Source organism: Neophocaena asiaeorientalis, unplaced genomic scaffold (genome assembly GCF_003031525.2).
Source record: "Neophocaena asiaeorientalis asiaeorientalis breed wild unplaced genomic scaffold, Neophocaena_asiaeorientalis_V1.1 scaffold88, whole genome shotgun sequence".
NCBI lineage: Eukaryota > Metazoa > Chordata > Mammalia > Artiodactyla > Phocoenidae > Neophocaena > Neophocaena asiaeorientalis.
The window spans coordinates 34,161-58,823 of NW_020175683.1; the positions used below are offsets into that span (position 1 = coordinate 34,161).

General features: G+C 34.1%; 1 protein-coding gene and 1 long non-coding RNA gene across 3 annotated transcripts in view; one reads left to right on the forward strand and one right to left on the reverse strand.

Annotated features, from left to right (window-relative positions):
• Positions 1-19,598, forward strand: part of MYOZ2 (myozenin 2) — a 35,030-nt gene extending 15,432 nt beyond the window's left edge. The window contains exons 3-6 of one of the 2 annotated variants that reach the window (XM_024732003.1): positions 916-1,085; positions 6,349-6,478; positions 11,575-11,758; positions 18,763-19,184. In XM_024732003.1, the coding sequence (XP_024587771.1) occupies positions 916-1,085; positions 6,349-6,478; positions 11,575-11,758; positions 18,763-18,997 (719 nt within the window). In that variant the 3' untranslated portion in view covers positions 18,998-19,184. Of the gene's footprint in view, positions 1-915; positions 1,086-6,348; positions 6,479-11,574; positions 11,759-18,762 lie in introns of both variants that reach the window. The other variant, XM_024732002.1, reaches the window with a different exon arrangement.
• LOC112390919 (uncharacterized) overlaps positions 7,634-24,663 on the reverse strand; it is a 29,299-nt gene continuing 12,269 nt past the window's right edge. Inside the window, exon 3 of the long non-coding RNA XR_003001367.1 lies at positions 7,634-7,720. This is a non-coding gene — a long non-coding RNA (uncharacterized LOC112390919). The remainder of the gene's footprint in view (positions 7,721-24,663) is intronic.

Genomic DNA, 24,663 nt, shown 5'->3' on the forward strand with positions numbered 1-24,663 from the left:
ACAGTGGCAAAAGAACTGTGGGTTACACAAAAAGATATTTCTGATTAAAGGTGCAAGTGGAGGAGTTTTATTTCTTTGGGATTTTAGAAAAGTCCTTCAGTACTAGAAATAGAAAATAACAGTTGTTTACTGAACATCTCCTATATTTAAGGCATGGGGGACACAAAGACAAAAACATAAAGAATGTGCAAGTCATAAAATAAGTAAAATGGAATCAAGTAATTGTGATTCAATGCTATGGGAATACAGAAAAGGCATGAATAATTATGAATAGAGATTTTAGAGAAGGAATTGACAGAAATGGCACATAAGCTAGATTGAGAAGGATTTGTTCATTTAATGCTTATCACCTACCTACTTTATGTTAGGCTCCTTGGTGCTAGATGCAGAATGAATAACATTCTGACAGGGACAGGAAAATGGGTGGCATGGGCCAAAGGGTAGACATTCTTGTAACAGAGACTACTAAAATTGATACAGAAAAATGTTGGGAGTCAAACAGAGCTTATGAAGAGAATTATGATCAGTGTTGTTTGAAAACTCACTAAATAAGGAAAGATTAAATTAATAGTGTCATTAGCTTACTTTCATTCACTCTTTCTATGTGCCAGGTATGATGCTAAGTGTTTGATAAGAAACATTTTATTTAATCCTCAAATCAACCTTATGCAGTAGGTGTTATTATTAGCCCCACTTTAGAGATAAGGAAATTGAGGTTTACAAAAAATAAGTAACATATCTATGATCATACAGTTAGAAAGTAGTAGAGCCAGATTCAACCCAAGGCAGTCTGAGTAAAGAGCCTATATTTTAGTCACTATACTAGCATAGAGCGGGCAATAAGTTATGAAATTTAGCAAAGCACTTAAAAATGCTTATCTTGGGGTTTTCATGCACATGAATATTGTTTTACAGATGTAGATGGCATGGACCTGGGCAAAAAAGTCAGCATCCCCAGAGACATCATGTTGGAAGAATTATCCCATCTCAGTAACCGTGGTGCCAGACTATTTAAGATGCGACAAAGAAGATCTGACAAATATACATTTGAAAATTTCCATTATGAATCTAAAGCACAAATAAATGTAGGTATAACTTGATAATGTGGTATCTAAATAAATGGGCAGCACTTCTAAATTTATATGTGTTATTAGATTCTCAAACAAGTATTCTACAAATTTTCTTTTCATTGATTCTGTTAGACTTTTTTTCATGATAATGAATAGTTTAGGTGGATAAACAAAGGAAATATTATGCATGATATGAGTATCTTTTTAGTTCAGTACAGACATTGTAAGTTTGTAGATTTGGCACTGAAGAGCTCCTCTGTTCTGCTAAGATCAGGGAGAGGGAGTGGACATTGTGGTACTAAAAGTTTCCATGGTCTTATCACCACTGGTTAAATGTTTGGGATGGAAATATTTCCAAAGCACACAGTGCTCCATAAAGTAAGTATAAGCATTTTATTGGCTGAATACATCCTGGCAGTAAAACATGCCTGGGAACTACAGACACAGTTGATCTCCTTTCAAAGCATTTATTCCACATTGTGTAGAGAAGTCTGTTATTTATTAACAACAAAACCAATGTGGACAAAACTCTTTGGACAAAAGTTTTCATCAACCAGAAGTTTAAAAAAGCAAACAAACTAATTAAATTACATTTTACATATTGCATGAATACCATATTCTCTTGTCATTCAGAGAGATTTTAGAGGAAGAAGTTCATAGTAGAAAAACAATTAGCTTTGGGAAAATGACTTTAAAAATAAAATACCAGGTATGAAGAATCAAAAAGCAACAGTGCATTGGTTCTAAATTTGAGGAGATGCTAGAGACTACAACAAATATTAGTTGTTTTTTTGTCTTTTGTGTTTTTTTTATTGAGGGTTTCTTCCTGTAGCTATGAAAAGTCTATAAGTTTACTTATGAATTTAAACCTGAAAGCTTTCCAGCTGCCATCACTAGTTAAGTTGTTTTGAATGGACAGCTAAATTCTTTACAGCAAACAGACTGGTTTCACTGATCTTTTATCATAATTACTAAAACACATTACAGAACTAACAACCGCACTCACAAACAAAATTTTTTTCATTCCTGAACTTTCTATTTCCCTTGTTATGATGCTGGTTAACAATAAATGGTTAGAGAACATCTTAAACAGTTTTTTTTCACATTAATGAGCATCCTTCAACACCCATGAATTGAATTTAGTTATAATTATGAATTCAGTTAGACATCAAATTTTACTCAACCATAGTATTTACACTTAGGAAGGATGGTTTTCACTTGAAGTCATGGATAAACGCAATGTTATGCTACCCTATAATTATGCCCAGTATCATCTTATCAGAAAATGTCTGCAGCTAATACAGCATGAGCCTAAAATAACCCCTAACTCATCTGACAGAGTATAATTATATAATCATATTCTTTCAATAATGACAACAGAGAAGCAGCTTTGAAGAATAATATGAAATATAGCAGCTTAAGGGAGATTCTCTGAAAAGTCATCTATAAGTCTAGACATTTGAATAAATGAATAAATCTAGTTTTCATAACTTACATTTATATCTCTAAGTATAATGCTTTAACTACAGTTCTGGTGGAAGGTACAATGAGATTTAAAATGTCCATTAGAATAAAGCATATTCTCTTATCACTAGTATTTCCAATTACTGACAATAATCTTATACACCTGTGGTCAAATGTTCTGGTCATAGGTAAAATGTTTAAGAACAGGTCTTGATAGTTTTTCAGTGTTCCTAGAAGATTGGGAACTAACTAAATAAAATAATCCCAAATAGCTATATTGAAGTAAATAATTAAATGCTGATAAATAACATAGAGCAATAAACAATAATAATATATGGAATAAAGTCACATGTCATTGAGTTACATAACATACTCTGAAGTCTGATGAAATTTACTCTCTCTTCTTCAGAAATGAGGAAAGTAGTATTCAAGGAAGTACATATATTTATTTGGCTTAAGTAACACCATAATAAGTAGACTGAAACCCAGCTCTCAGAATTCTAGAGTTCTTGCACTGACACTTGTCATGGTGTAATTAAAAGAAACTCTGGCCTGGAAACTGGAAGACCAGGGTTCAGTCCTGGCTCTCCCATAATCTGTGTAATTTGGAGTCAATTTAAAACTTTCTTTGCCTTTCTGGACCTGTTTTCTCATTTATAAAATAAGGGATTGATGCAAATGGTTTTGTAAGGTGTTTTCTGGCTTTAAAGATCTGTGTTCTCTGATCCTAATTCTAAAAATGACCTGCATAATAAATCACTGAGGAAGGTAGTGAGCTACATTGTATGATGACACATTTGCTTTATCACGGTATTAGATTGCAACTTGAAGCAAGCATTGATAATGTGACAGGAATTTAAAAGATATTAGGTTCAGGTCTAGTTCCATTCATTTATTTATACTTCTGGCAAAAATTTATTGATTGCCTACCATGTTTTAGAAACTATGCTGGGATTTCAAAGATAAATAGCCCTTGTCTAGTGATAGAGAGACAAAATAACACTGAAAAATAGAAAACAACTATTTACTTATAATCTAATTCTTGAATCATCTTTATATGATTTATATCAAATTAACTTATTGACTACATTTTCTGAAATGACCTTTTCCTTTTACTGCTTCCCTTGAGCTATAGATGTTGTCAAAATAATTATTTAACTTATATTTATGCATTTCTTATTTTATTATAACCTTCAGGACATCATTAGATGAAAATATAAATCAACTCCCTGGTAATGAATGCCATTGGTTTAAATATTAAGTGTTATTAAAAAAAAAAAAGCACAGCTTTGGGCTTACTCTATTGCTGAGAAACTGGCAAACTGAAGCCACACAAAACTTCTTATGTCATAAATAACAACAGAAAATAGGCATTTTTAAAAAGAAATGAAGATACGTTGCTTGCTACATATGCCAATTTTGAAGCCCTAGTTCATGAACTGATCAACTTCTTACAGAAATAGGCAAAAAAAAAAAAAAAAGGATGAAGAAAATGAGCATTAGAGTGAAAATAAAATAGCAGAATGATTCATCAGAATTAAGTCCCTTCTATAAATCACAACAAAAGGATGTTAATCAAAACAATTCACATTTTACAGTTAAGACTACATCTGCTTTTAGTAACTATGGACTTTTCAAAATCCTTAAAATATTAGATAATACTGGGAAATGGGGAAGTATACTGTAACAAGTAATTCTGAAATAAGACCAAACTAAATATATTGAGATTCTGAACATTTATTTATTTTGTTCAAAAAATAACTTTATAAAAAATAATTTAAGGCTCATATCATAACTAAAATAAGTCACTACCCAACTATTAAAAGGTTTTGTTTGTATACTTAACAATGACAATAGAGCTACTAGGTGTCTCCTGATAATTAATGACTATTTAGAAAGAGTTGATTTTCCTATCTATAAATGAGGTTAGTGTGACAATTTTTAAATTAATGTAGGTAGAATAATTTGTAAGTTTAGGTGAAATTCATTTCATGGGCACATTTCAGTAATTTGTAAAAAGTAATTTTTATGCGTGATACAATTAAACTTTCTATATTTATGTCAACTGGCTTTTATTTATAATTAAAGTTAGGGAGAACTTTTCTCTTTTCTAAGAGGTGGTGTAGGTTCAGAAGTGATAAAAGATATTAACCCAGTCAATTAAGTTGAACACTTAAGACAAGAGCTAAATTCAAAACATGGAAAACTGATGTATCTGAGTATAGCATTACTCATCTCTAGAAATTGTTTCTTATTGCCTGTTGAATAAAATGCAAACTTTCATGCCCAGTAATCAAGACCCTGTACTCACCTAGTTGATGTTGCCTCTCATGCCTTCTTGCATGGCTCCACAAGCCAGCTTACCCCTACTAACATTGCCCTACTCATTTCCAAATCAACTTTACCAGGGTGCTGCCTAGAGTAAGGTGAAGGTAAAAGGCACCTGGAGAGTGGCTGTGGGTGGGAGAAGCCTGAAAATGCAATAAACTTAATTTTCTTCATAATTTTATCAGGTGAGGCCTTAATTTATGGCCTTTAATTATAGTATTTGGATTTTAGGACAAAATAGTCTTTTATCCTCACATTTCTATAAAGTTGAATAAGTATTAAACTGTAAAATTGTACTTTACCTTATCATCTTATAAATAAATACAGAAATGAAAAAATATTTTAAAATACTTTCTGCTTATGTCACACAGAAGAAAGTCAAAATTGGTCTTTATTTGCTATGCCTTTCAATAAATTTTTCCTTCTAAAGTTAAAAGATGATTTGACTTTACGCACTTCTTAAATAGATTGGCTTTTTAAAAAGCATATATATATTTCTCATATATAATTAAAACAATACTTTACCATAGAGATAAGTCCTAGCCATATTTCTGAGGATATAACCTATTACAATGTCTGTTTTTCTCTGTTAAAATGCAAGCTGACTGTTTTTTTTTTTTTTTTCTTTGTGGTATGCGAGCCTCTCACTGCCGTGGCTTCTCCCATTGCGGAGCACAGGCTCCGGACGCGCAGGCCTAGCGGCCATGGCTCACGGGCCCAGCCGCTCCGCGGCACGCGGGATCCTCCCGGACCAGGGCACGAACCCGCGTCCCCTGCATCGGCAGGCGGACTCTCAACCACTGTGCCACCAGGGAAGCCCAAACTGACTGTTTTTAAAGTGCTATATTGCCATAGAATAAATCCCAAATTATAAGAGTAAAACAAATTCACCTAAAACTTTAAAGACAAATGCTCTTCTAAGCATTTTATTTTCTAGAAACCCCAAATTCTTCCTTCTGTAAGTTCATGCAGCTTAAAGTGCAAATATTTTTTGTTATATATGACTGCTGTCCAAATTTCAGATTACATTTTAAAACAAGGCATATTAAAGCATATCATTAAATCCCAAGTATAAATAAAACAGTAATGTAACAATGACTAAGCCGTATGTTTGGTGAGTATGCTGTATGATATTAAGTTAGTAAAGACTTAAAAATTAAATACTTAGATTTCCCTTTTAGGTATGTTGTGAATAGCAAATTACATAATTGATACAAAGCCCTAGACACAGTGCCTGGCACACAGTAAGGCTCAATTAATTAAGTGCATTGCCATCACAAAACAGATCTTAGATTGGTATCAGTAAAATTTCTCATTCAATAGCTCAACTAATTACAATATAAATTATTGAGACCTCATGTAACAATGAAGTGGCATTGTATTTAAATTCTAAGTATACAAATGGCACCTTGCACATATGATTTCTCCTATTAGTGTATCTAATATTTTTGAGTTTTCAGTTGAGTTTACTTTTGATCAAATACAGCACAATATTGCCATGCAGAATGAGAAATTGGATGGAAGCAACTTGGAAAGTGGTTCACAGCAAGCCCCATTTACTCCTCCTAACACCCCGGATCCACGAAGTCCCCCAAATCCAGAAAACATTGCACCAGGTAACTAATCCCCTTACAAATAGAACAATAAAGTTGCTATGCACTTAAATATATGACTCAAGTCATTTGGATTCTTTAGTAAATGGTATCTAAATGATACAGTTTTTCTCAGTATATATCCACTTTGTAGATAAGTTCAGGACAAATGTAAAGATTTAGACCTAGAGGAGTCTTGTAAAACATTTACACGAGTCTTACGTTCTTTCAGATGGTCCATTGTATTTGTTGGCAATCACCTATTATATTAAAAATTAAGTTGTTTGTAATTATATTGAAATCCTATTTGTATAGAACTGTACAATTTATGAAGTGCTATGATATATATTTGTCTAATTTAATAATAACTCTATGACATTTATTATAATCCTCATTTTACAAATTAAGAACCTGAGGTTGTGAATAGCTATAAGCCAATATTGACTGTTCAAGAATTAAATCCAGATCTGGTACCAAATTTACAGATGCCTCATGTGAAGCGACCTTGTGGAGATTGCTTTTGTTATTTTCTGCTCTCTTACAGAAACTTAAATGCAATCCTTTAATACTATATATTTGTTTATTATCTTAAAAGAGAAGCAAATGCTATCCAAATCAGTATATGTTACTTAGAAGTACTGTTTGATTTTGAAATATTCAATCAGAAAAATTATCTGATCTATTTAGACAATAACTTTTCAAAACAACTTAAAGCAAATACCCTTAAGTTTTTCCTCAAGAGTAATGTATAAAGTAGGTTTATAAAATTTTCAACTACTTTTATATTGAAATTAGCAATACTTATGTCATATGTTTGTAAATTAAACAGTTAAATTTAGCAAGAGTACTTCTGGAAATTTTCTCAAATAGCACTAGTGTTTTTGAAAATATATAAGTAAAGCAACTGTATAATATTAAATCTTCTTTAAAAGTAAGTTGAATGTCAGTCACTGATGAGCTTAGACTTATCAGGACGTTCTTACTGAACACAATGAGAAAAGGTATTGATAGACATAATAAAGTAACATTGAAGGGAACCAAATACACAGTTAGAATGCACAGAATTCTGAAGTGAAGCATTGTAATAGAGTTCTCAAAGAGCGTTACAATTTTAAGTTCTCGAATACAACATTAAGCACATGGGGGAAAAAGAAGCTTTAGAATCAGACAGACCTGGGTTCAACCTGCAGGCTCCTTTCATTTCTGCCCATTTTACTACTGTGTTGGGAAGGAAAATAAATCTCTTTGAGTCTCAGTTTTCTCCATCTGTAAAATAAAGAAAATAAATCTCACTGCACATGGTCATTGTGAGAATTAAATGTGAAAATGTAAGTATAGTCCCTAACATATAATAAAGTATTCAGTTAAAATTAATCCTTTCCCTACCCACCTTTATATTCTTAATACTCAACAGACTATATACATATTCTTTTAGCTCCAACCACTATATCGCAACCTCTTGCTTTCTAATGTTTGGAATGGTATTTTTTTTGCGGTACACGGGCCTCTCACTGTTGTAGCCTCTCCCGTTGCGGAACACAGGCTCCGGACGCGCAGGCTCAGTGGCCATGGCTCACGGGCCTAGCCGCTTTGCGGCACGTGGGATATTACTGGACCAGGGCACGAACCCGTGTCCCCTGCATCGGCAGGAGGACTCTCAACCACTGTGCCACCAGGGAAGCCCGGGTTTTTTTTTTTAATAGGAAACAGAAGACATATAGAAAAGTTTATGTTGATTCAATGTGGTACTCCCATTACTAAGTTAAAATGTTTATTATTAATCATTATCATAAACTATGAAATTGCAAAAGGAATAGAAAAATTCATCTCTACCCTCAAGGAATCATACATAGAGAGACAGGACAAATGTCCACACTATATTTGTAGTCTCATTTTCTCTCTGCATATATAATTCAATGTCATATGTACATTTTATTTACCATCAGGAATCTATCTATTAATATCTATCTATCTATGTATATATATAAAGAGAGAGAGAAATTTTGAAAATACAAATTCATATAGCTATTTAAAGCTAAATATTCAATTATTAAATATTTGGATATGTCTGTGTAATATAGACTAAGAAAAGGGAGAGTTTGGAGGTTATCAGATAGCTTGTGATGAAGCAAGAGTAATGGATCCTTCCTTCTTGGTCGATGAGTTGAAAAGTATAACAAATTCAGGGGGCAAATTATAGCTTATCCCAGTTTAGCAAAAATTTTTATTGATTAACCTACTATGTCTCCACAAGCCAACTTATCTCAAATATGAATTAATAAGTCTTACGATGCCACAATACTGTAGGTATGAAGTTCCTTTGAATTTAAATAAGTTATATTAAAAATATATTTAAAAATCAAACAAAAATGTTGGCATATAGCATTGTTGAATTGTATTATTTCTGAGAGGTTAAACTATGTGGATTCTTTCTTGTAAATAATTCAGCATATCAAAAAAGAAAAAAGTTATTAGTTAATTCTGTCTATTAAAAAATCTGAAAACCTGGAATGTACAAAAATGTGAATAGACCATTTATAGTTCCTCAAGCCAATAGATTATTATTAGATTATTACAAAACCCTTAAAATGATCATGAACATGATGTAGAAGCTTTCAAAAGTGTTTCAAACAAAATTGATTTGCAATAAAATACAAGATTCCATGTGCACTAGAATTATAGTTATGTGATCATTATGCTTATAGGTGAAGAAAAACTGGGGAAAAATTGTGTTTTGGTAGTGGGATTTCAATACATTTTTAAAAATACAGAATTTAAAAATTTCCAATTTCTATGTGGTTGACTCTGATCAATTTTAGGAAAGGAATAGGAAATAAAATGTGGTAGTCATGGTAATGGAGTTATGTATACTATACAAAGAAAAGACATGGTAAAAGGTAACTCTGCTTTCCTGGGAAAGTCAGGAGTGAATAAACTGAAGTGATAACCTCAAGCTAAGGCTTAAAATAGCAATTTGTAGGTGACAAGAGTTAGAGTATTCCAGGCACAGGGAACAAATGCAACAAGTAGGGAGGCATAATGGGATACAAGCTTCAAGTAGATCCACAGTTCTGGAACATAAAATGTGAGAGGAGAGGGCAGGAGATGAGGCTGGCTGGACAGCTAGGTAGGGCCATTTGTGTCATACTGAATAGTTTTCTTTTTTTGGCCACACTGCATGGCTTGTGGGATCTTAGTTCCCTGACCAGGGATTGAACCCAGGCCATGGCTGTGAACGTGCTAACCATTGGACCACCAAGGAATTCCCTTGCTGAGTAGTTTTGATTTTTGTCCTGGGAATCTATCATAGAACCTGGAGTAAGGGAAGTGAGTGACCTGATAAAGTTTTCCACTTAAAAAGGTCACTCAGGCAGCAACAGGGAGGTGCCTGGACGAAGGGTTGAGAGCTAAAGGATAAGTACGAAGGCTACTGTGAAAACCCAGGCAAGAGATGCGCAGGGCCTGAACCAGGTAGGTAAAAATGGAAATGAGGAGGAAAGAGGTAATTTGCTAGAACAAGATCTCCCGATGTTCTGTTTGCAAATCACTTGCATACAATTTGTAAGCAATATCTGAAACTTCCTGTCTTTGGAGGGAAGACTCCATTATCAACATTTTAAGTCGGTGCCCAAGGTGATTCAGAAACACAAAGTTGAGGGCCCCTATTTTAGAAATCCTCAAATATAGTTGGTAATACTTACTGATTTGTTGTGGGAATAAGGAATTGTTTAGGACAGTGCTTCTGTCTTGGACATCTGAGGGTAGTGATAACACTTGCTAAGATGACCAACATACAAAAAGAAGCAGCATGTATTGGAAAATGGATACATGTAGGTCTAGATAGGTTATAAAGAGTGCCAGGAGAGTATTAATTTGGACAAATATAATAGGTGGTTGAATAGAAGGGCCTGGAGATCAAAAACAAACCTTGGAATCGTCAATATGTAGGTCACAGTTAAAGCCAAGAATATAAATGAAATTTTCTAGGCAGAGTGTATAGTCTAAGAAAAGAGCTTTGAGTAACACCAACATTTAAGTGGCAAGCGGAGAGAAGCAGCCTACCGAAGAGACTACCATTTGATACCGGAGACAATCAGAAGAAAATTAAATTACTGCAAAAAATAACTGTCTACTGGTGAAATTATCAAGAGTTTTTGGAAAAGAAAAAGTAATTTTTAGTGTAAAGAAAGGATAGGCATTGGTTTGACAGAAGAAAATTGAAAACATTTTAGAGAAGGAAAAGAGCACCAGGGAAACCCAAAAGTAGGAGTGATCACATGGTAGAGAGGTTTTGATATGGTGGAAGAATATGAAAGACATAACTAGGTGGTATGGTAGTATAGCTGGAGAGTAAACAGCTGTGCCTTTGAAGACTTGAAGAATGTCACTTAATGCATGTGAAAATGTTTTCACATTTATGCCAGGAATTTGTGTGACTTTTAAATGGTACTTACAGAAAATTTCTAGCTCATGTGAAAATAAACTGAGGAGGTGAGACTGGAAGCAGAAAAGTTAGAAATCCTCAGGAACAAAGTAAACAAGGGATGGACACATCAGGGAATAAGAAGGGCCTGATTAAGACAGTGGAAACAAATTGCTTCACCATTTTGAAGCTTGAACATTTTACAGACCACTCAGAAATTTAGGATAGTCAACACCTGAACGTTACTTCTAAAGAATCAGCTCCAGAGGAGGGAGATTTTGTCTCCATTGATATTTCCCCAGAACCTAGACCACAGTAGACACTCAATTTACATTTCTAAATTAATCCATTAAGTGTGGTATATAAGGCCTAGTATAAATTAATATAAAGGGCACAATTTTTAAAAAATTAAGTTAATAGTTTCACTGAACAAATACATACTAAGATAGTCAAGGAAAAAATTAACTATGATTTGGTAAAATTAAACACTAAGTGGTTTCTTTTGAAAATTCCATGAATTAAAAGGGGTTTAAAAATGTCTCACACTTTCAGACTACTCTTTTCTGAGAGATCATAAAAAGAATGCATTCTTCATAAATTTACCCCTGCATGAAAAATTAAACATGGGAAAATGTTAGGTGGAGTTTAGAAACTCTTAGGCACTCTGTTTACTTATTCTTGCAATATTTTTCCAAAGGATATTCTGGACCACTGAAGGAAATTCCTCCTGAAAGATTCAACACCACAGCTGTCCCTAAGTACTACCAGTCACCCTGGGAACAGGCCATTAGCAATGATCCGGAGCTTTTAGAGGCTTTATACCCTAAACTTTTCAAGCCTGAAGGAAAGGCAGAACTGCCTGATTACAGGAGCTTTAACAGGTAATTCAATTATCCTGGGTGACACTTCAGCATGCAATACCAAGGCTTTTATATCATGGTATGGAGAACTGAATCTTCTGGTAGAAAAAAATTTTTAAAGACTCTAAATAGCAATATATAATATCTCCTTAGCCTAGGCAAAGACTCATTTTTGTAATATTATTAATATGTCAAACCTTAGTCCCTTTTTAGTATAACAATGAATGCTATAATACAGAAACAATCACTAAGATCATCTCCCACATTTTAAAATGTTATTTTAATAATAATTTCTAATTTGAAGGTTGATATTAGTTTATGTGTTGCTCCAAATGACAATGCTGTTCAAGAATTTCAGAAATAATTTGCATGCAGGACTGTGAGAATTACCATCTAACTCTAGGTTCCGATTTATATTTGCGTAGGCTTTAAACCAGATTTAAGGTAATTTAGGGCCAAGACTCCAGCACATATACACACCAATACTTATGCTACCAAAAATACTGCCAAATAATATCTGCATTATAGTTTACACAATGGACATTTATTTTTCCCTGTTATCCATTTTTTATAATTTCCATATATTTTTAATGGTCTCATAATCCATTCTTTGACCACTAGATTTTCATTTTAGAGTAAAATATCTCCGGTATCCTGTCTCACACCCACTCAATTTATAGGCCGCTTAGTGATTACTCACTTAAAAATTAATAAATTAAGGAGTACATTTTTGATTTACAAAAGAATGCCACAAAGGCTGCATTTAAATAGTGACCTTCCTTAGTACTTTTCAAATTATTGTACTAGTAACATTTTAGTTTTCACATATTGCTATAGTAATAGTATGAGTACTACATCTATTATTAGTAATACATTAGTAATACATCTACTAGTATTACATCTAGTACTACTAGCATTATTAGTAATGCTAATAGTATTAGTACTACATCTATTGCATAAATGAGGTATATCATAGAATTTAAGGAGGGTTTGAGGTGTGGCAAAGAAAGGATGTTGAAAGCTCATTCTAATCAATGATATAATTTTTTTCAAAAATGAGAATGTAGAAAATTATAAAAGTAAAACACTAGGAAGAAATGGAAACTAATGGAATACGTGAGGCTTGTTTTTGAGATTAGTGCTTTAGAGATGCCATATGACTTCTGTATACCTTGTGGCTTCAGTACCCCATACCTGCTGAGCATCTTGCTTCCAGTTCTACAAACACACTATAGTATCTGGGTTGGTTATAAAGAGATGCCTATTGATTGTATAAAGACCAAGTGAGTGCTATAACAATGAACACAATACTATATAATTAGGAAATGTAGCTCCCTGTGTTAAATCAAGGCTTTTGTAAATGTAACACTGTATGTGTGTGTGAAAGAGAGAGAAGGAGGGGGGAGAGAACTTAACTTGCTAGTAGTTCGCCTTTACCTGAGAAAATTTTATTTTAATATATCTATTTTTTTCTTTTTGTAAAAACAAATGAGAACAACAGAGACAGGGAGAGGAAGGGGGAGGAAATAAGTAGTTTCCAAATATTCTCAAAGTCTTTTGCAAAGAGTAAAATAATGCTCTTTGGTAGCCCCATATTATTATACATAATTACTAGATATTGTTGATAAAGCATGTAAGAGTGAGATACAGTCTTATAGCCTTCAGCAGTGGTAATGACTAGATGAGAATGGGCTCCCAAGTCTAATCATAATTTCAAAATAGCCCATAGTTTAATACAAATTTGTATTCTTATACTCATTTTGAGATATTTAAATATTTATGTTATATTTAAATAACACTATATTAAACCTATGTAACATGTGAGGAAAAGTAAACTAGGAGCAAGGAAGTTTCCAGCTCTGCTTCAAAAAGCTGTATGACTTTGGGTATGTCACTTAACCTTTCCTTGTATTAATTTCCTCATCTGTAAATACACTGTATGATTATATGATTAAGTACCTTTAAATATATTACATGAGTTATCTATTTAGTAGAGCAATTTATTTTAACGTCTATACAACCATTTTACATAATTTTTTACCTTACAGAATAATCAGTAATTATTATGGGTGTTTTATATGTCCAGCACTATTAATTTTTATAAAGGCAAACCAATTATTGATCAATTGAAATAAACAACAAAGCATATATTAACTGAATCTGAGTGAAACAAGCTTGTTAGTCACTACATAGACGATAAAGTGTAAAAATCATTTTAAGTCAGATCTATGTTTGAAGAAATTATGTTACAGGAGTCACAGAGATGCACAGTGATCTTTTAGTAGAATATTCCAAATCTTTCAGTGGAATTTTTTGCTTCACTAACTAAAACTTGAAACTATTTTCAGAGATCTTAAAAATCTTACAAATGGTCTCTCACTTTGAATGCTTAACATCTCTGTTAAAAGATTTTCTTTACTTTGTGTCCGAGGGCAATAAAAATTTAAACAGGATATAGTCTCAATGGTGCCAAAGAAAAGAAAACTGCTTTTCAAAGAGCAACCTTTCTCTGGATAAGTGGTAGGAGGTAGGAGATGGGTGATGAACAGAAGGGAATGTTTTCATTTACAGAAGAAAATGACCCACCAATTGGGTGGGAAAAACAAAACAGAACTGGATAAAAAGGGAAAAGCTAATGCACTAAATGCCAAACCCAAATATTGGATTTCAGTGGCACGGGAACATTTCTTTTTTCATTTAATTCAGAAAAAAAAAAAATAAATAAGTAAAGGTGATTTCTGGAATTAATAAATACAAGATAAATTGACCAAATTCAGCCTAAATCTAGAAAGGCTCAACTCCAGCCTCTTGTATCCAATGGATATCTATACTCTAAAACTCCCGCAAATGAATGTATGTCTTGTGCAATTGCTGGAGGCCCCACAATTAAAAAGACCATGGCTGGTTTAATGTTTTGTTTTAATGTTTGAAATTCTTAACAATTTTATAACAAAGGGGCTCGAGTTTTCATTTTGCACTGTGCCCTACAAAATTATGTGACGGGTCCTGATCCCAAGTTCTAAACTACCCTAAGCTCCTCTGTATTCAGGAAACTTTTCCCTTAAAGTAACTACATTGGTCCATACGTGTTGTTTTCCCCTCTCACGTTTCACTCTTCTCTTGTCTGTGAGTTCACTGAGGTTAAGACCTACTACAATCTTTGAATTCCTAGCATATAGCAGAGTGTCTAGATATAATAAGCAATCAGTAATTCGTTAGATGAATACATGGATGAATCAACAAATGAACAAACTATTGCTTTACAGTGGTAAATTTCTAAAATGACAAAATGTTGTCTTGGACATCCAAGAATAAGTTTTACTTATGTACTGAGTCAAATTTGAGTCATAAAGACTCTTCAGTTCACTAAATCATGTAACAAAATGTGGGACATTAATCACCTAGTTACATCATGAATGTGATAGCAACCTGGTTTGACACCATTTAGACATAGACAAGTGGTTGAGATTCCTAAATATACTGCTCTACTTAGGAAGTGATCTCAGAAGGCCTAATACTCCTTAAGAATTATCTCGTGCGGGTACGATATAAGGTAGTATAGAAGAGAAGGCCTTCAGTGAGTTTGGATGCCTAGATTTAAATCCTGATTCTACACCTTACTAGGTGGGTGACTTTGGGAAAGTCATTTAACTATCTGTGCTTCAGTTTCATCCATTAAATGGGGATATAAAAAGAATCAACTCATAAGGTTGTTGTGAGAATTTACTGAGACAATCATGTAAAGCTTGGTACTCAAAGTGTGGTCAGACCAGCTGTGCTGGCATCACCTGGGGACTGGTTAGAAATGCAGAATTTCAGGACACACACTAGATTGACTGAATTAGCATCTGTACTTCAACGAGATCCCAAGGTGATTCCTATACCAAAAGAGTTTGAGAAGCACTTAAAACAGTGTCAGGTGCACAGCACCCTGTCAATAAATATTAGCTTTATTACTATGCCTTCTGAAGTTTAACAGTCATAAAGCACCTGACTGATGATCTAAATTCTTAAAGTTCTTTTCCTAAACTATTTCTCTCACCTCCAGAGTAATGGTTTTAGGTCCTGGATGTGAAAGTCTATACTGATATGATTGCTGAAATACTACATTAGACTGAGGTTACTGCATCAGTCAGTGATCTGTTTTTATCCATATCTTCCACAGCAATTTGGGGGAAATATTATAAGGTCAGTTATCTTGAGAACAGATGCAATAGAAAATAAAACATACTGTTCTTCAGAAGGGAGCAAAACACTGGAAGACAAGAAAATTATGGGCCAATAAGACATGAGATTCTATACTATATGACACAGTTACATCTGCTACAGCCATTGTTGAGGTCACCTATCCACTCTGTGGACACTGAAGATCTTATCTGGCTCTCCCTCTTCTTCCCCAGTACTATTCCTGTCATCACTTTTTGGTGGTTTAAGTATCCACGTAAATAATCCACCGAACTCTCGGCCCTTTCATGTCCTTCACTGTCTTGCTTTTAAGGATCCGTCTCTCAATCCCACCTTAGTCACTCTTGGCTTTTCTTAAAGTTTGTCACTACCAATACCTATTATTACCTTCAAAATCTCAATTTCAAGCATCCCACTCTCTATCACATTTTATCTTTATTTTTCATTTATTCTTTATTTCAATAATGTTTCAATTCCACACATCAAAGCCATCTCACTTTTCAAAGTCTATCAATCATTTTCTCCTTACTTTATCAGACTCCATGGTCCCTCACTATTATCACCCAGAAATTAAGATATTCAAGAAAGATCATAGGTGATTGAGCTTTGAAGAAAATCAGATCTCTTCCAGGCTTTAAAATAGTCTCTGCAATACTATCTATATAGTCTTGCCAATTCCATTGTCCAAACGTTTATAAGAATCTTCTAGGTACAATACATTATACAAGTACATATATTGAGTAAGTTACAAAGATACATCAGAGAGAATTCCGGTCCTCTTGGAGTGCAGGCTGGTAAGAAATACAACAGTCAGACCAGTGGATATAATGAAAGATGGAAAATAGGGTTACAGGGGAGGTAAAAATAGAGTCCACGGAAATTTAGGGGAGAAAGAGCTTATTTCTGGCTGTGGAAGATCAGGGAAAGCTTCAAGAAGAAAGTTAAATTAGTAAATACTTAAATATAAATTACTTATATAACATACTTAGAACTTAAAGAACTTAAAGGGGGTTTAGAAATGTAGTAATAAGGGCCAGAGCACTCCAGGCAGAGAAAAGTGAATATGTGTAAAGGCAATGAGGTTGGAAAGCATAAGGAAAAGAGCAAGCAGTGTATCAGTTTGACTGGAACAAATAGTATACGAAAGTGAACAGGGAAATACCAGCATGGACCTTTCCATTGGGATGTCAAAGTAATTTTTTCCACATGTACACCAACCCTGTTCCTCTTTGTCTTCTATCAGCCAGTTGCTGAAACTCTAAACCTAGGAGTAATTCTTGATTTCTACATTTCTCTCACAATTTTTATCCAATTTGTCAGCAAATCCTGTTGACTCTACCCATAGAACACATCTTGAAACCACCCACTTCTTCAAGGAAAACACCTGAAATACAAGCTGCCATAATTTCTCACTTGAATTGCTACAATATCTCCCCTTCTTCCATTCTTGTCCACCTATAATTGTTCACATAGTATCACCTGCCAGAGTGATCTTTATAAAAATTTAATCAGATTATACTTATCACTCCCCTAACACCTTATGATGGCTCCCTTTCACACTTAGAATGAAATCCATATTCCTTATTGGACAAAGTTCCACACAATCTACCTCTCTGTCCTCTCTCCTTTCTGCCATCCCCCTCACCTGTCTAACAAGATAGGCCTTCTTTCTTTTCCTGAAAAGATCAACATTATTTCTGCTTTAGATTCTTTGCATTAGCTACTCCCTCCACCTGAAATGCTGAAGTGCTTCAGGCATACGGTCCATAGCTAACTTCTGACCTTCAGATAGCAGTTTAAATGTCACCTCTTCAGAGATGTCTTCTCTACCTATCTAGTCATTCAGTTGTGCCCTATTATATCATCCTATTTTAATCTTCTCATAGCTCTTTTCATTATTGGATATTTGTCTATGTTTTTTAAAATTTATTAGTTTTTTATTGACATATAGTTAACTTACATATGTTTTTTTATCTGTAATCCACTGTTTTTTTTTTAAATTTCTATTTTTTTTAACATCTTTATTGGAGTATAATTGCTTTACAATGGTGTGTTAGTTTCTGCTTTATAACAAAGTGAATCAGCTATACATATACATATATGCCCAAAATTGTCTGTCTCCTTCGCTAGAATATAAAAGCTTAGACTTTGACTACATTGTTCACTGGTATACCCCCAGCACTTAGAACTGTGCCAGGCACTGAGTGAATGAATAATTAATGGCTAAATCAAACGAAGCTAGAATGTTACATGGGACCTTGGATGCCAAGGTAAGGAAGGTGGACTTTATTCAGATGAGCAGGATTCTGAGGTTTTTGAGATAGAGGTGGAAAGATGCAAAGATATACCTCTTGCCTTCAAAGAGCTTATAATTCACAGATGACCCAAACAAAATCGTATTCTGAAAAAGAGAAGCTAACAATACAAAGTACCATATTATAAGCACCTAATGACTCACATAAGACAATCAACGTGACAGGAATTTGGTTAAGAAAAGGAGTGAGGGCTGGTGGAGAGGAGGCACAGAGGAAATATCTTAAGCAAGTATAACATTGTCAGCAAAGGCGCAAAGGCAAGAAATGTTGTGATGTCCAGGGAACAGATTAGTTCAGTCCAAAACTAAGAGTACGTACATAAGGACTTTACACCAATTTATTATCAAATATCTGTTTTATCATAAAGGCACAGTCCTTGAATGGAAATGCTTGCCTCAGAGGTCAAAAACTGAAACCCTACTAAGAATATAACACAACAACATGCCCATAAGACCATGCATTAAATTGTTTTCTATTTTCTGTCAAATAAATTTGAATATTAATTAATTTTTTCATTTCTCACAGAGTTGCCACCCCATTTGGAGGTTTTGAAAAAGCATCAAAAATGGTTAAATTTAAGGTTCCAGATTTTGACCTACTACTTCTAACAGATCCCAGGTTCATGGCCTTTGCCAATCCTCTTTCTGGAAGACGGTCCTTTAATAGGACTCCTAAGGGATGGATATCTGAGAATATTCCTATAGTGGTAACAACTGAACCTACAGAGGATACCACCATACCGGAATCAGAAGACCTATGAAAAGAAAGTTGTATGTGACACAAAAACCTGTAAACGTGAATGTTGCTGTTTTATTATTCTACTTACTTGCAAAGCCACTTACACTCTTCATTAGTAGCAATAATTTAATAGCAATTTAGCAATTTTCCTTTTATGCATTTAATTTCAATCTCAGATCAAAATCTAATAAATAATTAAAAATCTTATTTTAAAACCTTTTAAGTCACTCGGCTTTATTCATAATCTTGTTTTCACCTGGTCTAAGCAATCCAGCCTTTTCAATGAGAAAGTCCAGAAAAGTTACTGACAACAAAGGGTTTCATCTTTTTTGCCTTTAATATAAGCTATTACTGAATAAGTTTTTCAAATGGATCTAGAATCAAAATATAGTGCAAGATATTTAGATTAATTCAGACTTTTATTTAAGGGATGAAAGCTATGGAAGTTGATATACAAACATTATTGATGGAGAAAAGGGTTGGGTTCTTCTTTTCTGACAAGCTTCCATGATAAAATAACTTGTCTAGATGAAGTCTTTTCATTAGTCGTTCTTAGAATTTCTAAAGTGCTTTGTATTTTTCAACGTGCTTTGAATCATTAGGTAATTGTTCCAGATGGCATTTGCCAGAGTTCAATTGGGTTATTATTTTTGTTTAGTATTAAGTCAAGGAGACTGAGAGACAATGACTCAAAGAACGTCATACTATTGCAGTTTTCATGATCAAGGTATACTTGGAATTCAAGTTCCACAATGCTGTATGTTGATTAGGTTCAACTTTATGTATGCATTTTTAGAAGAGTAATAACAAAATACATGTTAATATACATACAAATAAATATATGTATACGACGGGGGGAAAAAGAGAGTGTGTAATTTGAATTGGCAGCTTTCTTTGCTGAATCTTTAAATTCTGCTCAAATCCTTAAGCACGAGGGAGTATATACCTAAAACACAAATAAAACAAGAAATGGAAGAACACAAAAGCATTTGAAAGTAATATAGCACACATCTATCATGAAATATATTAATATATTTGTATAAAAGACTCAAACTAATATAAAGTTATAGATATATCTTAAAATATGGTTGAAGAAATATATGCTATGGAACTGGTAAGACATAAATATCAATTCTTCCCATTTCAATTCAGTTAAAAGTTCTGTGACAGATGTTTATACCAGAGAAGAAATGTCTTATCCATAGAAAACTATCTACCACATTAAGTTTAGGAGACTGGAAGAAGGAAAGTGTATAACAGAGTAATGAAAATGCTGTGTAGCAACATCGCATATTTACAAAAGAATCTGCATGTAATGTTGAAATTGGTGGTTGTTTTGATCATCTTCTAGTCTTTACAAATTTGCTTATGAAAAATGCAGTGCCTAGAAAGGAACAGTATCTTACTTATGCATATTATCACTGTAGAGAATTTGTATAATCTAAAGTATATCTTTAAGATATCTTAGTTTGGGGGAAGCAGGGGGTGGCGGGGGTGGTGGTAGTGGTATGAATTGGGAGATTGGGATTGACATGTATACACCAATATGTATAAAATTGATAACTAATAAGAACATGCTGTATAAAAAAATAAAATAAAATTCAAATATAAAAAAACAAACAAGAAAACCAAAAAAAGATACCTTGAGCTTCCCTGGTGGCGCAGTGGTTGAGAATCTGCCTGCCAATGCAGGGGACACGGGTTCTATCCCTGGTCTGGGAAGATCCCACATGCTGCGGAGCAACTAAGCCCATATGCCACAACTACTGAAGCCCGCGCGCCTAGAGCCTGCGTAGCACAATGAAGAGTAGCCCCCGCTTGCCGCAACTAGAGAAAGCCTGCGTGCAGCAACAAAGACCCAAAGCAGCCACAAATAAATAAATAACTAAAAAATAAAAAAATAAAGTTATATTAAAAAAAAGATATATTAGTTTTATTTATGTTTTGGTATTTACCTGTTTTAAAATAACAATGTTGGCATCTACGATAACTCTAGATATGAGGGTCCCATCATGCCATTTTTTTGTTCATTTTAATCTTTTAATAAATAAAAAATGAGTCATATTCTATTATACATTTTGATGAAATGGTTTAGTTCTTTATTAGCAATTTGAAATGTCACTACTTTCCATTAAACTGAAATTTTATTGCATTATTTTAACTATCTCCAAATAGTTAAACTCTATGCTCAGTGTCACCACTCTGTCAACCACCAAAAAGGGGCCAGCAATTAAATATGCTAGTTATAGAACAGTATTCTCCACATCATAAAGGAGAATTTTAAAAGGGGAAATCTTAAGGTTTTTTTTTAAGATTGGTTAGAAAATGATGGAATAGCCCTCTGCTCACTATCATATTTCTTCCTTTCCTGGAAGTATCTATTAATTCTAATTCAGTTGTCTGACACCTTTAGAAATGCCAAATTTCACAATCTGGTTGCTACACAATTAGAATTTGAAAGGAATTTTGGATGGGTTTTCCACTGACCTAAAAAGCAGCTAAATCTTTCAAAGCCTGAAGAAATATGATAGGCTTTTTAGAACAGCAGAAAGACTGTGGCATTTTTTCCACCCACATTTGTATACGTGAAAAATGAAATAAAGGAGAAAGAAAATTAAAAGTAAATGAATGAAGATAATACTTGCTGATGGACTACTAAATGCCAAGCACTATACTCACTGGTTTATAAAGGCTATTTAATGTGTATTATTTTATTTTATTTTACTTTTTGGCTGTGCTGCATGGCTTGTGTGATCTTAATTACCCAACTAGGGATTGAACCCAGGCCACCACAGTGAAAGCACTGAGTCCTAACCACTGGACCACCAGGGAATTCCCTATATTTTAAACATTATTTTATTTTCATGATTATCCTGTGAGAAATGTATTATAATCTCCATTTTATATAAGAAAATTGAGCCTCAGAGAACTAAGGTGACTAGCTTAATTCTAGCTCTAAAGTAGAAGAAATAGGTGAGTCTGGCTCTAAAATACATGCTCTAAGAACTCATGGTTCATAACTTCTCTTTCAGAATAATTTCAGCCTTAAACTATTTTATTATGTCTAGACAAATAATAAAAAATCTCCATTATATTAATTTGGGGAAAATATAGCTATAAATTGAGTAACTTCAGAGTCACCCTCTAAAGTCATTCAGGCACTCATAATCATAACAAGTTGAACTTTCAGACTTTCAAACAAGCAATGTGCATGTTTAATTATGAAATCAGAGAAACACAAAAGCATACTCTGATTAAACCTGCTTGTTTCTGCTCAGCATTGTGCACACTTCTGATCGATATAAACTTTTTTTTTTCTTTCCCCTGTAAGGGGCAAAGAAGGGAGAAAGAAGAAGAAATAAAGAGGACAGAAATGCACAACACTAACCATAAGGCTGAACGAAATCATCTAGCGTGATAACACTCCAAAAACATTCCTTTAAATGAAAATGTTTTCAACTTTTCAAAACTTTAGAAGAATTTCCATTATACTGTTCAACAGACTGACTTCTGGGTCATAAAATTTTATCTCCTATTTTATTTAGCCAGTTTCTTGATGATCAGCTGGCCAATTGTTTTCTGGATAACACTAGGTCTGCATTAACAACTACAGCAATAGTTAGATCATTCTTGGCTTTTTTTTTTTAATATTTATGTATTTATTTGGCTGCATCAGGTCTTAGCTGTGGTACACGGATCTTCGTTGCAGCATACAGGATCTTTTAGTTGCAGCATGCGGGATCTAGTTCCCTGACCAGAGATCAAACCCAGGCCCCCTTGCCTTGGGAGTGAGGAGTCTTAGCCACTGGACCACCAGGGAAGTCCTCATTCTTGGCTTTTAACTCTCCACTCCCTTCAATCATTTCTCAAGGCAGGTATTTTTCATTTCTTAACTCAATATTTGAAAGGACTAGATAACTTAAAATAACTAATTATCAGTTATTACAAAATCAAGGCAAATATGGACAATAATTTTTAGTCAAAATGCCCATTTATCCACTTAAAATTTTACATTTTCTAAGTAGACCAATTTATAAATGTTTTAGCAGCGTGGAAATGGAGGGAGCAAATTATTCTCACAAAGGCTAAAGTGGAGCAGAATGTCCAGTCATGAGTGTGAAAAGAACATCCTGAACTTTCCAACTCAGGGCACAGCTGTACCAGCCGACTTATTAATTCTGGAATTTCCTCACTCTGCTGCTTATGCAAGATAAAACTTACATGACATCATTGCAGTTTCCCAGCCACAACTGCTTTTTATTAAGCTTAGGAAAGTATTGCTCTGAATGCCCCTTTTCTTATGAAAAATACTTTCAACCTCCACTTGCTCTATTCTGCAGGAAGAAGGGCAGCTCACTTTCTATGAAAGGTGGAAAAGTTCCAGGCTTTTGCCAAAAGAACAAGCAAGGGGAATCTATTCCAAACTAACTAACTGATCAAAGCACTTCACAAATGTATCAAAGGATTTTTAGAAAATTATAATGCTTAAAAAAGTTAAACTTTTCAGAACTAAGAAAAAAGTAAAATTGTGTAAGAATTTCAATGGCTTACACATTGAAGTATTATTAGATAAATAAAAGGGTACGTCCCTATTTGAATTCCTTAAATAAAAGAACTAGATTTCAACTCAGGATATAAATTTTCTCTGACTTCTCAATATAATGTGATTTCAATAGGAAGATTTGGTACGTATGGGCAAAGAGGGGGGAAAATTATTTCTAAGAGGTTACAATTCAGTTTCAAAAACAATGTGCTTATTATTCTGGATTGTGTAATATTTTGAAGCACATTTCAATGACAACTTAGGCAGTGTAGGAGATGAAGACAGCTCAGGAAACAGAATTGGAAAGAGTCAGAAGGACAAAAGGTAAGTTCAATTACTAATTGAAGAATTGGTATAGAAGCTGCAGCACTAGCAAAATAAATCTAAAAGAACAGGGGGAAAAAAGGAAGGCCAGAATGGAGCAGGCCGAAAGGAAATAACTGATATTCTGTGGTTTCTAGAGCATTTTCCTTACCCCCTTTGAAGAAGTTTTGTTATATGTATATCAATTGTCTAATGTGAATTGTCACCCAAAATAGATAACTCTCATTACATTTTCTTTATCAACACGCACTTATAAATTGCATATTAAAGCAGTTGTATTTAAATGTGCCAGCTATCTGCTAATCTACCACAAATTAGTAATATAATCTCAAGCAATTTACTTCACTCTGGAAGTTTTCTCCAACTATTTATGTGTTTCAAAGGCCACCTCTGCCTAAGACCTTCCCTGACCACCCTTAAGAGAGCACACTTATAACCCCTTATTGTGTTTTTTTCCTTTATAGCCCTTATTACTTCCTAACATAATGTGTTAGTCTGGGTCCTCTGAGGAGCAGATGCCAAGATGGGGTTAAACCTTGCAAAAATTTTATTAGGAAAATTGCCCACATGAAAGAAAATGGGGAGAGTCAAAGAAAGGCTGGGAGAGACCCAAGGGACCTCAGATGGGACTGCATGGATATGTTCTAGACTGCCCAGCAGTCTAGGGAAGATTCAGCAAGGCTGTTGGAGGATCTGTGAGCCCAAGTCACCTGTAGGAGAGGTCCGGTGTTTCCCAGAAACGAGTTTGCCCTAGGGTCACTGTCATGGTCCCTCAGTGGCTGGGAGCAGACTGTGGAAGGCAGGCTCAGCAAGAATGCAGT